General features: G+C 43.3%; 1 protein-coding gene across 1 annotated transcript in view; it reads left to right on the forward strand.

Moving 5' to 3' along the window:
• The first annotated feature begins 9399 nt into the window (after positions 1 to 9399).
• The window catches only part of LOC129824568 (receptor-type tyrosine-protein phosphatase mu-like), a 422832-nt gene continuing 415973 nt past the window's right edge, over positions 9400 to 16258 (forward strand). The window contains exon 1 of the mRNA XM_055884259.1: positions 9400 to 9844. Coding sequence (XP_055740234.1) covers positions 9772 to 9844 — 73 coding nt within the window. The 5' untranslated portion in view covers positions 9400 to 9771. The remainder of the gene's footprint in view (positions 9845 to 16258) is intronic.

A 16258-nucleotide genomic window follows, 5' to 3' on the forward strand; every position in this document is an offset into this window, starting at 1 on the left:
ATTATGATTTGACCAAGTGACAGTCTGATTGTAAGGGCATCGGCTCATCACAACATTGTGCAAGAAGTTGACCTATTGTATTGGTATTGACCTATTTCTAATATTCATTTTCCACATTCTAGCTTTTTCTTAGCATTCTTTTTAATATTTTTCCTAAACCTCAACTTCAAAATACTCTCCTACAAGCCGAGTGCTTCTTAAAGAAAAACTAACAGGTCTGTGAGAGCCGGAATTCTTACTGGTTGGTAGGTGATCAAATACTTATGTCATGCAATAAAATGCCAATTAATTACTTAAAAATCATACAATGTGATTTTCTGGATTTTTGTTTTAGATTCTGTCTCTCACAGTTGAAGTGTACCTATGATAAAAATTACAGACCTCTACATGCTTTGTAAGTAGGAAAACCTGCAAAATCGGCAGTGTATCGAATACCTGTTCTCCCCACTGTATGTGATGACATCACCTGGTTTAAACATCTCTAGAGACTATATCTCTCTCATCATTACTCAATGCCTAGGTTTACCTCCAATGTACTCACATCCTACCTTACCCTTGTCTCTACACTATGCCTTGAATCTATGCTATCGTTCCCAGAAACCTTCTACCTTTACTCCCTGTTCCGAACATGCTAGACGACCAGTTCGTATAGCATTTAGCCGTACCCTTATCCTACTTCTCCTCTGTTCCTCTGGTGATGTAGAGGTTAATCCAGGTCCTGCAGTGCCTAGCTCCACTCCCACTCCCCACGTGCTCTCATTTGTTGACTTCTGTAACCGTAAAAGCCTTGGTTTCATGCATGTTAACATTAGAAGCCTCCTCCCTAAGTTTGTTTTATTCACTGCTTTAGCACATTCTGCCAACCTGGATGTCTTAGCCGTGTCTGAATCCTGGCTTAGGAAAACCACCAAATACTCAAACATTTCCATCCCTAATTATAACATTTTCCGCCAAGATAGAACTGCCAAAGAGGGTGGTGTTGCAATCTACTGCAGAGATAGCCTGCAGAGTTCTATCTTACTATCCAGGTCTGTGCCAAAACAATTCGAGCTTCTACTTCTAAAAATTCACCTTTCCAGAAACAAGTCTCTCACCGTCGCCGCTTGCTATAGACCACCCTCTGCCCCCAGCTGTGCCCTGGACACCATATGTGAATTGATTGCCCCCCATCTATCTTCTGAGCTCATGCTGCTAGGTGACCTAAACTGGGACATGCTTAAAAAATCGTGACCAAATTAAATGGCCTCGTACTCTGTTCTAGATCATACAATATGCATATTATTATTACTATTGGATAGAAAACACTCTGAAGTTTCTAAAACTGTTTGAATTGTATCTTTGAGTAAAACAGAACTCATTTGGCAGCAAACTTCCAAACAGGAAGTGAAAATTCTGAAAATGGGGCTCTGTGTCAGGGCCTGCCTATTCAACTGGCTTATATTTATGGATCTGTATGCACTTCATACGCCTTCCACTAGATGTCAACAGGCAGTAGAATGTTGAATGGGGTGTCTAGCTTGATCTGAGACCGAATGAGAGCTTTTGGAGTGACAGGTCCGCTCTTTTGTCAATATTGAACTGCGCACCAGGAAACCTAACATTGTCTTCTGAAATGCGTTACGTATACACGACGAAATGCTCCGGCTCTGATTTTATTGGATACATATGAGAAAAACATCCTAAAGTAGGATTTTCAACCGAGTTTGACCAGTTTATTCGACGTTTATTGGGAATTTTGGAATTTTTCGTTCAGTGCGCAAAGATTTCTTGGACATGTGCCCTCCACATGGCTAGCCAAAGTTGCTAATTCGACAGAAGAAATGGACATTCTAAAACAAAACAATGATTTATTCTGGAACTAGGACTCCTTGCACAACATTCTGATGGAAGATCATCAAAAGTAAGAGAATATTTATGATGTTATTTCGTATTTTTGTGGAATATGTTGGCTCCAACAAGGCGGAGAATAGGTGAGCGCTGTCTCACAATATTGCATGCTGTATGTTGTACTAAAGTTATTTTTTTTTATCTAACACAGCGGTTGCATTAAGAACCATTAAGAAATCTTTCATTTTCTGCACAACATGTATTTTTTAGTAATGTTTATGATGAGTTCTTTGGTCAGATTACGTGACTGTCCAAAATATCTCCGGACAATTTGGTGCATCATGGCTACGTATTCACAATGTAAAACCAGGATTTGTACCTCTAAATATGCACATTTTCGAACAAAACATAAATGTATTGTATAACATCATGTTATAAGATCTGATGAAGTTGTCCAAAGGTTAGTGATTAATTTTATCTCTATTTCTGGGTTTTGTGAAAGCTATGTTGGCGGTGAATAAATGGCGTTGTGTGTTTGGCTATTGTGGTGAGCTAATATAAATACATATTGTGTTTTCGCTGTAAAACACTTAAAAAATCAGAAATATTGGCTGGATTCACAAGATGTTTATCTTTCATTTGCTGTACACCATGTATTTTTTCATAAATGTTTTATGATGAGTATTTATGTATTTCACGTTGCTCTCTGTAATTATTCTGGCTGTTTTGGTGCTATTTGTGATGGTGGCTGCAATGTAAAACTACGATTTATACCTCAAATATGCACATTTTCGAACAAAACATAAATGTATTGCATAACATGATGTTATAAGACTGTCATCTGATGAAGTTGTTCAAGGTTAGTGATTAATTTTATCTCTATTTGTGGGTTTTGTGAAAGCTACCTTTGCGGTGGAAACATGGTGAAAACATGGCGTTGTGTGTTTGGCTATTGTGGTTAGCTAATATAAATATATATTGTGTTTTCGCTGTAAAACATTTTAAAAATCAGAAATGATAGCTGGATTCACAAGATGTTTATCTTTCATTTGCTGTATTGGACTTGTGATTTCATGAAATTATATTATATGATATTCCTGTCGCGTTAGGCTAGGCTATGCTAGTCAGCTTTTTTGATGAGGAGGATCCCGGATCCGGGAGGGTGACTCGTTAGAGGTTTAACCCCATCCTACAATCTAAGCTTGATGCCCTCAATCTCACACAAATGATCAATGAACCTACCAGGTATCACCCCAAAGCCGTAAACACGGGCACCCTCATAGATATCATCCTGACCAACTTGCCCTCTAAATACACCTCTGCTGTTTTCAACCAAGATCTCAGCGATCACTGCCTCATTGCCTGTATCTGTAATGGGTCGGGGGTCAAACGACCACCACCTCATCACTGTCAAACACTCCCTGAAACTTTCTAATCGACCTGGCCGGGGTATCCTGGAATGACATTGGCCTCATCCAATCAGTAGATGATGCCTGGTTATTATTTAAAAGTTCCTTCCTCACCATCTTAAATAAGCATTCAAAAATAATAAGCATTTAAAAAATGTAGAACTAGGAATAGATATCGCCCTTGGTTCACTCCAGACCTGTCTGCCCTTGACCAGCACAAAAACATCCTGTGGTGTTCTATTAGCATCGAATAGTCCCTGTGATATGCAACTTTTCAGGGAAGTTAGGAACCAATACACACAGGCAGTTAGGAAAGCTAAGGCTAGCTTTTTCAAACAGAAATTTGCATCATGTAGTACAAACTCCAAAACGTTTTGGGGCACTGTAAAGTCCATGGAGAATAAGAGCACCTCCTCCCGGCTGCCCACTGCACTGAGGCTAGGAAACTCTGTCACTACCGATAAATCCACAATAATTGAGAATTTCAACAAGCATTTGTTCTATGGCTTGCCAAGCTTTCCACCTGGCTACCCCTACCCCGGTCAACTGCCCTGCGCTCCCCACAGCAACTCGCCCAAACCTCCCCCACTTCTCCTTCACCCAAATCCAGATAGTTGATGTTCTGAAAGGGCTAGACAATCTGGACTCTCTCTTTCTAAAATAATCTGCTAGAATTGTTGCAACCCCTATTACTAGCCTGTTCAACCTCTCTTTCGTATCGTCTGAGATCCCCAAAGATTGGAAAGCAGCTGCGGTCATCCCCCTCTTCAAAGGGAGGTACACTCTTGACCTAAACTGCTACAGACCTATATCTATCCTACCCTGCCTTTCTAAGGTCTTTGAAAGCCAAGTTAACAAACAGATTACCGACCATTTCGAATCTCACCGTACCTTCTCCGCAATGCAATCTGGTTTCAGAGCTGGTCATGGGTGCACCTCAGCCACGCTCAAGGTCCTAAACGATATCATTACCGCCATCGATAAGAAACATTACTGTGCAGCCGTATTCATCGACCTGGCTAAGGCTTCCGACTCTGTCAATCACACCATTCTTATTGGCAGACTCAACAGCCTTGGTTTCTCAAATGACTGCCTCGCTTGGTTCACCAACTACTTCTCCGATAGAATTCAGTATGTCAAATCGGAGGGCCTGTTGTCCGGACCTCTGGCTGTCTCAATGGGGGTGCCACAGGGTTCAATTCTCGGGCCGACTCTCTTTTCTGTTTACATCAATGATGTCGCTCTCGCTGCTGGTGATTCTCTGATCCACCTCTACGCAGACGACACCATTCTGTATACTTCTAGCCCTTCTTTGGACACTGTGTTAACGAACCTCCAGATGAGCTTCAATGCCATACAACTCTCCTTCCGTGGCCTCCAACTGCTCTTAAATACAAGTTAAACTAAATGCATGCTCTTCAACCGATCGCTGCCCACACCTGCCCGCCCGTCTAGCATCACTACTCTGGATGGTTCTGATTTAGAATATGTGGACAACTACAAATACCTAGGTGCTTGGTTAGACTGTAAACTCTCTTTCCAGACTCACATTAAGCGTCTCCAATCCAAAATTAAATCTAGAAACGGCTTCCTATTTCGCAACAAAGCATCCTTCACTCATGCTGCCAAACATACCCTCGTAAAACTGATCATCCTACCGATCTACGACTTCGGCGATGTCATTTACAAAATAGCCTCCAACACTCTACTCAACTCATTTGCACATGCCGTATATAGATCTTTGTACTGCATTTTGGATTGTATGTTTGTTTATTCCATGTGTAACTTTGTGTTGTTGTATATGTCGAACTGCTTTGCTTTATCTTGGCCAGGTCGCAGTTATAAATGAGAACTTGTTCTCAACTAGCCTACCTGGTTAAATAAAAGGTGAAATAAAAATAAATAAATAAATTACTGTGCCATGTTGAAAGTCACTGAGCTCTTCAGTACAGAAAATTCTACTGCCAATGTTTGTCTATGGAGATTGCATGGCTGTGTTCTCGATTCTATACACCTGTCAGCAACGGGTGTGGCTGAAATAGCCAAATCAACTGATTTGAAGGGGAGTCCACATACTTTTATATATTGTGTATATATAGTGTATTTTGGTACCAATTGATATATTAGACGTTCGATAGTAACAGTTAAAAAATACATGAAGATTTACCATCTTCTTCACTCATTTTGCTCCAAAATGTTTGCAGACAGACTGTTTACCATGTTTACCATGTGGCCATGCTGGAGAGGAGTGCAGTCCCATCACCTGGTTGTATTTGTAGGGGTGTGGCTTAAGGTACGTTCATTCTACAGTCTGATCACCTGGTTGTATTTGTAGGGGTGTGGCTTAAGGTACGTTCATTCTACAGTCTGATCACCTGGTTGTATTTGTAGGGGTGTGGCTTAAGGTACGTTCATTCTACAGTCTGATCACCTGGTTGTATTTGTAGGGGTGTGGCTTAAGGTACGTTCATTCTACAGTCTGATCACCTGGTTGTATTTGTAGGGGTGTGGCTTAAGGTACGTTCATTCTACAGTCTGATCACCTGGTTGTATTTGTAGGGGTGTGGCTTAAGGTACGTCCATTCTATAGTCTGAACACCTGGTGATATTAGTAGAGGCGTGGCTTAAGGTACGTTCATTCTACAGTCTGATCACCTGGTGATATTAGTAGAGGTGTGGCTTAAGGTACGTTCATTCTACAGTCTGATCACCTGGTGATATTAGTAGAGGCGTGGCTTAAGGTACGTTCATTCTACAGTCTGATCACCTGGTGATATTAGTAGAGGCGTGGCTTAAGGTACGTTCATTCTACAGTCTGATCACCTGGTGATATTAGTAGAGGCGTGGCTTAAGGTACGTTCATTCTACAGTCTGATCACCTGGTGATATTAGTAGAGGCGTGGCTTAAGGTACGTTCATTCTACAGTCTGATCACCTGGTGGTATTAGTAGAGGCGTGGCTTAAGGTACGTTCATTCTACAGTCTGATCACCTGGTGATATTAGTAGAGGCGTGGCTTAAGGTACGTTCATTCTACAGTCTGATCACCTGGTGATATTAGTAGAGGCGTGGCTTAAGGTACATTCATTCTACAGTCCCAGGGTTTGGGACAGACACCTCTCAGTATAAATAACATGACGTTTAGTAGTCAGGGTTTGGGACAGACACCTCTCAGTATAAATAACATGACGTTTAGTAGTCAGGGTTTGGGACAGACACCTCTCAGTATAAATAACATGACGTTTAGTAGTCAGGGTTTGGGACAGACACCTCTCAGTATAAATAACATGACGTTTAGTAGTCAGGGTTTGGGACAGACACCTCTCAGTATAAATAACATGACGTTTAGTAGTCAGGGTTTGGGACAGACACCTCTCAGTATAAATAACATGACGTTTAGTAGTCAGGGTTTGGGACAGACACCTCTCAGTATAAATAACATGACGTTTAGTAGTCAGGGTTTGGGACAGACACCTCTCAGTATAAATAACATGACGTTTAGGAGTCAGGGTTTGGGACAGACACCTCTCAGTATAAATAACATGACGTTTAGTAGTCAGGGTTTGAGATAGACACCTCTCTGTATAAATAACATGACGTTTAGTAGTCAGGGTTTGGGACAGACACCTCTCTGTATAAATAACATGACGTTAGGAGTGAGGGTTTGGGACAGACACCTCTCAGTATAAATAACATGACGTTAGGAGTCAGGGTTTGGGACAGACACCTCTCAGTATAAATAACATGACGTTTAGGAGTCAGGGTTTGGGACAGACACCTCTCAGTATAAAATAGGTGTATAAACAATGACTTTGTACTATATTAATTGAACAATATGTTTGTTATGCCCTTGGATTGAATTAGAACATATAATGATGTAAATGAATGGCCTACATTTGGAGACTTTTTAGGGAGTTGGTCTGCAATTTGCACATTTCTCCAAAATCATCCATAGGAGTATTCATAGGAGATATCAAATCATCCATAGGAGATATCAAATCACCCATAGGAGTATTCATAGGAGATATCAAATCATCCATAGGAGATATCAAATCATCCATAGGAGTATTCATAGGAGATATCAAATCATCCATAGGAGTATTCATAGGAGATATCAAATCATCCATAGGAGATATCAAATCATCCATAGGAGTATTCATAGGAGATATCAAATCATCCATAGGAGTATTCATAGGAGATATCAAATCATCCATAGGAGTATTCATAGGAGATATCAAATCATCCATAGGAGATATCAAATCACCCATAGGAGTATTCACAGGGGATATCAAATCATCCATAGGAGTATTCATAGGAGATATCAAATCATCCATAGGAGTATTCATAGGAGATATCAAATCACCCATAGGAGTATTCACAGGGGATATCAAATCATTCATAGGAGATATCAAATCATCCATAGGAGTATTCATAGGAGATATCAAATCATCCATAGGAGATATCAAATCATCCATAGGAGTATTCACAGGGGATATCAAATCATCCATAGGATTATTCACAGGGGATATCAAATCATCCATAGGATTATTCATAGGAGATATCAAATCATCCATAGGATTATTCACAGGGGATATCAAATCATCCATAGGATTATTCACAGGGGATATCAAATCATCCATAGGATTATTCACAGGGGATATCAAATCATCCATAGGATTATTCATAGGAGATATCAAATCATCCATAGGATTATTCACAGGGGATATCAAATCATCCATAGGATTATTCACAGGGGATATCAAATCATCCATAGGAGTATTCATAGGAGATATCAAATCATCCATAGGAGATATCAAATCATCCATAGGAGTATTCATAGGAGATATCAAATCATCCATAGGAGTATTCATAGGAGATATCAAATCATCCATAGGATTATTCTTTTAGACAACATGAAAAGGGGTCACAGTGAGTCTAAAAGATAGATAGTGTATTTTAGGCCTATTAATTAAGCATAAACTACTACTACATGGGAAAATCTACGTGTGTGCGTTAATTCATGCTATGCCACGTGGTGCTACATTAGGGTTAAGGGTTACGAGGATGATCTAATTAGAACAAGGTGAACACAGAGGTTTTAGTTAGTGATTATGGGGAGGGGGTGAATGAGGGTGTGCAGAGCGTTAGTGGCATACTACTATCACCGTGCGGTTAAAACACAAACCTTTTGTTTGCCGTCTCCCTTGTCCTTGGCCGTGAGACATGTTAGTCTACTTTCTCACAAACAGACAAGCAGCTGGATAACGTTAGACAGATGCCAAGCTGCGTGACCAGTAATAACGTTGAAGAGAAGAAGTAGGTAGGGGACAGGGACACCACCCGTTCCCGCGTTCCCAGTGAATTCCTCTGCTTTTGCCTGGCGCGTGCCAGCACATTTAGTAATTCAGTCAGAGCTCCGATACACACTCTACCAGAGAGAGAGAGAGAGGAGAGAGACAGAGAGAGAGAGAGAGTAGAGAGAGAGAGAGAGAGGAGAGAGACAGAGAGAGATAGAGAGAGAGGAGAGAGACAGAGAGAGAGAGTAGAGAGAGAGAGAGAGGAGAGAGACAGAGAGAAAGGAGAGAGAGAGAGAGGAGAGAGACAGAGAAAGTGAGAGAGAGAGAGGAGAGAGACAGAGAGAGTGAGAGAGAGAGAGAGGAGAGAGACACAGAGACAGAGAGAGAGAGCAGAGAGAGACATAGAGAGAGAGAGAGAGTGAGAGAGAAGAGACAGAGAGAGAGAGAGAGAGAGAGAAAGAGAGCGAGAGAGAGGAGAGAGAGAGAGAGGAGAGAGAGAGAGGGAGAGGGAGAGAGGAGAGAGAGAGAGGAGAGAGGGGAGAGAGAGAGAGGAGAGAGAGAGGAGAGAGAGAGGAAGAGAGAGATAGGAGAGATATGAGAGAGAGAAAGAGGGAGAGAGGGAGAGAGAGAGAGAGAGAGAGAGAGAGAGAGAGAGAGAGAGAAAGAGAGGAGAGAGACACAAAGAAAGAGAGAGAGAGAGGAGAGAGAGATATAGAGGAGAGAGAGAGAGAGAGAGGGAGAGAGGAGAGAGAGAGGAGAGAGGGGAGAGAGAGAGAGAGAGGAGAGAGAGGGGAGAGAGAGAGGAGAGAGAGAGGAGAGAGAGAGGAAGAGCGAGATAGGAGAGATAGGAGAGAGAGAAAGAGGGTGAGAGGGGGAGAGAGAGAGAGAGAGAGAGAGAGAGAGAGCGAGAGAGACAGCGGACAGCAGGCAGAGAGCTCTCGGGAAACGTAACCACCACTCTATCTTCCCCGCGTAAAACCAGAGTGTCTAGATTGCTCTCTCCGACGGTGCCAAGTCTGTTGGAAGTCGACGAGGAGAAACCGTTGGTCTCTCACTGAACCAACTGCAAGCAACGAGGGAAAGAGAAGAGGACGACTTGTTAAAATATCATCCGTCGGTTAGATGTAAAGGAGGCTATAGGGAGGCTCAAATCTAACTTGTGACATACTGAAGAAAATCCGAGTTTCTCTCTCCAGTTAGACCCGCTACTGGGGGTTAACACAACGGCTCCGTGTCGACATGGATAAAGTTAGACATTGGCTATTAGCTGCTATCAGCTTGCTGTTGACGGTTCGAGGAGAAGTCTATAAAGGTAAGACATTATATATGTTTTAATTTCTAAATGCAACCTGGTTTTCTGCGTTTAAAATCCCGTCAGGTACGCTACGTTGTTACACCGGTGTTGTTCAGATGCTTTGTGTTTACATCGGGTCACACTTGACTTTTCTTTCATTTCTTTGAAATCGGCCCAGTTTATTTAATTTGAATTGGACCACAACAGTTCTGGATGCGTAGCGTTGAGCGGGTTGACAGTTAACGTTACTCGGCAGCCGTAATAACTTGTAATGTGATTAACCTGAAATGATCCTGCCACTTCGAAATGTAAGGGCTTCTATTTCCGTTACTCAGCCTAGTGTTGTTGTCAGGTGATTTGGTAACATGTTATGGTAACATCGTATCGTTTAAGACTTATTTGTGAACTCCGTAGGTAGAAATTGTTATGCTATGCATGCGTAAAGAGTTTCGGGTACGCTCGACATAGCGCTATCGATATCCCAATTCTGCTGCCTGAATTCTCAACTCAATTTATATTCAGGTTATAATCTAGAGGCAACCCAAATCCACAAGGACCTGTTTTCGACCAAGTCGTGTTTTTTTGTTGTTGTTGTTGACAATAATAGTCACATGAGTTTAGAGATGACAATGAGATAATAACCAGCGCAATGAAGTTGCCACATCCAATAACTTTAATCAATGAGTTGGTTTTCAACATCATCGATATACAAAACTATAGGCTACTTGATCTTTTATATGTTATTGATAACTTGTTGTGATATAGGTCAATATGAACCGCCGTTCATTCCGTTAGTGGGCGACCGACATTAGCCTGTGAGTGCTTGACGAAACGGGCAGAGTGGGTGGCCACCCAATGCAATACAATACACCATTATATCTTGCGATCAGAGATAATTGATTTTTACATTAAAGCAGTTTCATTTCTGTTTATTCAAAAAAAATATATATGAATCGTTTTCACTGTGTAGTGAGGGAAGATACGTTTTATTGCGTTACCAACTGGCCAAATCAGCTGTCGTTCATCTGTCCGTGCTTTACGATAAAACAAAGTGCTTTATTTTTTTAGCAGCCAGACAATAGAAAACGGACAGTCTTATGTATCCCGAGAAAACAAGATCGCATTTTTTCATAATTGTGTCACAATGAAGGTTTTCATTACTGTTATTTCAGTAGGTTCAACCGCGTAACTTTAGGTCCATGTTTTTATATCGTATCATTGTATAGCCTAATGGTGTAATATTTTTGGTGTAATTCAATTCATCTGATGCGATTCATGTAGTTATAAACTTCCCTTTAATAATTACAGTATATCTTATTAACATTAATGTCACCTGTTCATTATGTTAGCCATCCATCCACGGATCACTGTAGGGCTCAGTGGAAGTTCCACTTCCCAGAACTATCACATTTAAATCTATACATTTATATACACAAAAGTATAAGAAAGTAAAACAACAAAATAATGTTTTTTTTCCCAGGTTCACCCTTCTTGCTATTGACACAGCGCCACACTAATGTCACTATATTACTATCATAGAGGATAAATGTTGTGAGAGGTGTAAAGTGAAGCTCATGGAAGTTCATTCTAATTGTATGGTAAAAGCTACCGTGTTCTCTCTACCCCTTTTACCCTGATGGGACTTAAAATGTTATTATTCATCTCCTAAAAGGGGTCATTTGAGCAGTCTGGACAATAGATCTACTCTGTATGTTAGCAGGACATTATGTTCATTCTGATCATCTTCATGAATAGTAAATGCAGAGACCGTGTTTTTAGTGCTGTTTTAATGTTAGCCCTTTATCACGTTATTCACAAAAAGCTTTCACGTTTAGGAGTAACGCAGAGCGGCAGGTATCCTAGTGGTTAGAGCGTTGGACTAGTAACCCAAAGGTTGCAAGATTGAATCCCCTGAGCTGACAAGGTAAAAATCTGTCGTTCTGCCCCTGAACAAGGCAGTTAACCCACCGTTTCCCGGTAGGCCGTCATTGAAAATAAGAATTTGTTCTTAACTGACTTGCCTAGTTAAATAAAAGATTTTCTACAGTCACTGGTTTAATAGATAACAATGTGTCTGAAGGTTTTGGACAGAGAATGTTTTTATAAGGTTAGAGATAGTACGTTTAGTTAGGAGGGAAAGAGAGCAGAGAAGCCTGTCTGTTAGTTTTTTGGTGCGTAGACTGATGCTGTGTGTGTGTTTGTGTTCTATATGTGAGGATGTAGTTCCTCGGAGGGCCTGATGGGGGCAGCATGGTACACTTATTAGAGTTATCATCTGTTCTGCACTCAGAGTAAGAAGATCATAACGGCTTTGAGAGTGAGACCACAAGCCAGGTACATCGTGTTAGGTGTTATCTGGTGTGGGGTGAGCAACCACGGTTTCACCTCGGTGAAGAAAATGTCATTCTGTTGTTTGTTCCACATCCTGTATTTCTCAGACTGTGGGGCGTTAAGGGGTTAACATTTTCAGTCAAGTAAGATTTACAAAATGCAACCAACTTTGAATGATACACACAAATGGATTAATATCAACACCAGTAAAGCCAAACGTTTCAAGACATCCCTCATCAAATATTTCTGGAGTAATTTTAGTCCTTTCTATGTGAGGTTTATCAGTCTTGACTTGTGGTGTAAATTGGCAGCGTGATGAAGGGAGTGTGTGTGTGTGTGTGTGTGTGTGTGTGTGTGTGTGTGTGTGTGTGTGTGTGTGTGTGTGTGTGTGTGTGTGTGTGTGTGTGTGTGTGTGTGTGTGTGTGTGTATGTGTGTGAGTTTCAGTGTGTGTGCGTTGGTGTATTAGGGGGAGATTTATAGACGAGGTGTGCTACGCTCCAGGTTCCCCCTGGCACTCAGGTCGTCGATAAATGTGGTTCCTAATTGCATGAGTGTAAAGATATAAAGTAGGAACTAATCAATCAGAACTCCCCCTCTCCCCCCTGTCTCCTCTCCCCCCTGTCTCCTCTCCCCCTTGGAGGCATCCCCTGTCTCCTCTCCCCCCTGTCTCCTCCCCCCTTCTCTCCTCTCCCCCCTGGAAGCATCCCCTGTCTCCTCTCCCCCCTGGATGCATCAACTCTCCTCTCCCCCCTGTCTCCTCTCCCCCCTGTCTCCTCCCCCCCTCTCTCCTGTCCCCCCTGGAAGCATCCCCTGTCTCCTCTCCCCTCTGGAGGCATCCCCTGTCTCCTCTCCCCCCCTGTCTCCTCTCCCCTCCTGTCTCCTCTCCCCTCCTGTCTCCTCTCCCCCCCTGTCTCCTCTTCCCCCCTGTCTCCTCTCCCCCCTGTCTCCTCTCCCCCCTGTCTCCTCTCCCCTCCTGTCTCCTCTCCCCCCTGTGTCCTCTCCCCCCCTGTCTCCTCTCCCCCCTGTCTCCTCTCCCCCCTGTCTCCTCTCCCCCCTGTCTCCTCTCCCCCCTGTCTCCTCTCCCCCCCTGTCTCCTCTCCCCCCCTGTCTCCTCTCCCCCCCTGTCTCCTCTTCCCCTGGATGCATCCTAATACCCTAATGTGGTCTCCTCTCCCCCTGGATGCATCCTAATACTCTAATGTGGTCTCCTCTCCCCCTGGATGCATCCTAATACTCTAATGTGGTCTCCTCTCCCCCTGGATGCATCCTAATACCCTAATGTGGTCTCCTCTCCCCCTGGATGCATCCTAATACCCTAATGTGGTCTCCTCTCCCCCTGGATGCATCCTAATACTCTAATGTGGTTTCCTCTCCCCCTGGATGCATCTTAATACCCTAATGTGGTCTCCTCTCCACCTGGATGCATCCTAATACCCTATTGTGGCCTCCTCTCCCCCTGGATGCATCCTAATACTCTAATGTGGTCTCCTCTCCCCCTGGATGCATCCTAATACTCTAATGTGGTCTCCTCTCCCCCCTGGATGCATCCTAATACCTTAATGTGGTCTCCTCTCCCCCTGGATGCATCCTAATACTCTAATGTGGTCTCCTCTCCCCCTGGATGCATCCTAATACTCTAATGTGGTCTCCTCTCCCCCTGGATGCATCCTAATACTCTAATGCGGTCTCCTCTCCCCCTGGATGCATCCTAATACTCTAATGTGGTCTCCTCTCCCCCTGGATGCATCCTAATACTCTTATGTGGTCTCCTCTCCCCCTGGATGCATCCTAATACCCTAATGTGGTCTCCTCTCCCCCTGGATGCATCCTAATACTCTAATGTGGTCTCCTCTCCCCCTGGATGCATCCTAATACTCTAATGTGGTCTCCTCTCCCCCTGGATGCATCCTAATACTCTAATGCGGTCTCCTCTCCCCCTGGATGCATCCTAATACCCTAATGTGGTCTCCTCTCCCCCTGGATGCATCCTAATACTCTAATGTGGTCTCCTCTCCCCCTGGATGCATCCTAATACCCTAATGTGGTCTCCTCTCCTTGCCTTTACATGTTCAGGAAAAACTCTTTGTTCTCCTACTAACATGCTGAAGCTGCTAAAGAGCTGTTTACCTTCCGTCTCTCCTGGCCTGTGATATCCCTGTCAACTCTGTCTGTTTACCTTCCGTCTCTCCTGGCCTGTGATATCCCTGTCAACTCTGTCTGTTTACCTTCCGTCTCTCCTGGCCTGTGATATCCCTATCAACTCTGTCTGTTTACCTTCCGTCTCTCCTGGCCTGTGATATCTCTATCAACTCTGTCTGTTTACCTTCCGTCTCTCCTGGCCTGTGATATCCCTGTCAACTCTGTCTGTTTACCTTCCGTCTCTCCTGGCCTGTGATATCCCTATCAACTCTGTCTGTTTACCTTCCGTCTCTCCTGGCCTGTGATATCCCTGTCAACTCTGTCTGTTTACCTTCCGTCTCTCCTGGCCTGTGATATCCCTGTCAACTCTGTCTGTTTACCTTCCGTCTCTCCTGGCCTGTGATATCCCTGTCAACTCTGTCTGTTTACCTTCCGTCTCTCCTGGCCTGTGATATCCCTATCAACTATGTCTGTTTAACCAGGCACATTACATTACACACAGCTCAGAGCTGGAGTCTTTTGTTAGGTTAACTGCCTTCTCCCCTACCCATGAAACATGCCTAGTTTTCTGACAGAGGTTAGCCGTGTGTGAGGGCTGGGGGTGCGTTTGTGTGTCTATCTGTGTGTGAAAGTGCATTTGTGTGTGTGTGTGTGTTGGTGCGTGTGTGTGTGTGTGTGTGTGTGTGTGTGTGTGTGTGTGTGTGTGTGTGTGTGTGTGTGTTGGTGCGTGCGTGCGTGCGTGTGTGTGTGTGTGTGTGTGTGTGTGTGTGTGTGTGTGTGTGTGTGTGTGTGTGTGTGTGTGTGTGTGTGTGTGTGTGTGTGTATATTGCAGAGTAACTGCTGCGGCGCAGACTGATAGTTTCCCTGTTGGTCGTCGTAGCGACCCGTTGACTAAAACGACAACGACAACACATCAGCTGTTTGAAGATAAAGATAAAACAGAACCCCATTTGAAGTTTAGATATAATTGAGTTAGTTTTTTTACCGTCTTATCCGTCTCAGAAATAATAGAGACTTTCCCCTGAAAGGTGTGTTGGCGGGTGGCCGGCAGATTCCATTGTTTGAGCCAGTGGACAAATGAAATTAAATATGCAAGCAGCAAGTTTTAAAACGGTTTCATCAACAGCAGAGGAAAACCTTGGTGCTTGGTGATTGATGACGGTACAAAGCAGAGTGAAGAGAGGAGAGTCTACGTTTAGTTGCTTCTGTGTTCCCCCCCCCCCTACCCCTGCTTTATTAGAATTGATAAAAGGCAGGAAGTGGTGTCAGGAAGCGGTGTCAGGAAGTGGTGGATCCAGAGTGGCGGTTTAAGGCATCTCAGTGCTAGAGGCGTCACCTACAGACACCCTGGTTCAAACCTGGGCTGTATCACAACCGGCTGTGATCGGGAGTCCCGTAGGGCAGCGTACATTGTGCACAGCATCGTCCGGATTAGGGGGAGGGTTTGGCCGGGGTAGGCTACCATTGTAAAATAATAATTTGTTCTTAACTGACTCGCCTGGTTAAATAAAAATACCTAAAAGTAGGATTGTGAATTGCCAGGGACCTCACGATACGATATTGTGGCGATAATTAGGTGCCGCTACAATATGTATTGTGATTCTCACAGTTCTCTATGCAGGATATTGTGATTTGATACTGCAATTCTATTGTGATTTGATGAACATATTGGTCACCATATGTCTGTTGCAGAGAGATGAGAGACAGAGAGAGAGAGAGAGAGAGAGAGAGAGAGAGAGAGAGAGAGAGAGAGAGAGAGAGAGAGAGAGAGAGAAAGACAGAGAGAGAGAGAGAGAGAGAGAGAGAGAGAGAGAGAGAGATCCATGAGTAAACTAGTCAGGGAAATAAAATAGTAGCTGAAACCATGTTGCCGCTGGGAGTCGGGAAACAAGTTCAGGGAGTGAATCATTTAATAAACAAATGAACAAAATAAGAAACACGACCAACGCAAAGACAGGAAA

This window comes from Salvelinus fontinalis, chromosome 26 (assembly GCF_029448725.1).
Source record: "Salvelinus fontinalis isolate EN_2023a chromosome 26, ASM2944872v1, whole genome shotgun sequence".
Classification (NCBI taxonomy): domain Eukaryota; kingdom Metazoa; phylum Chordata; class Actinopteri; order Salmoniformes; family Salmonidae; genus Salvelinus; species Salvelinus fontinalis.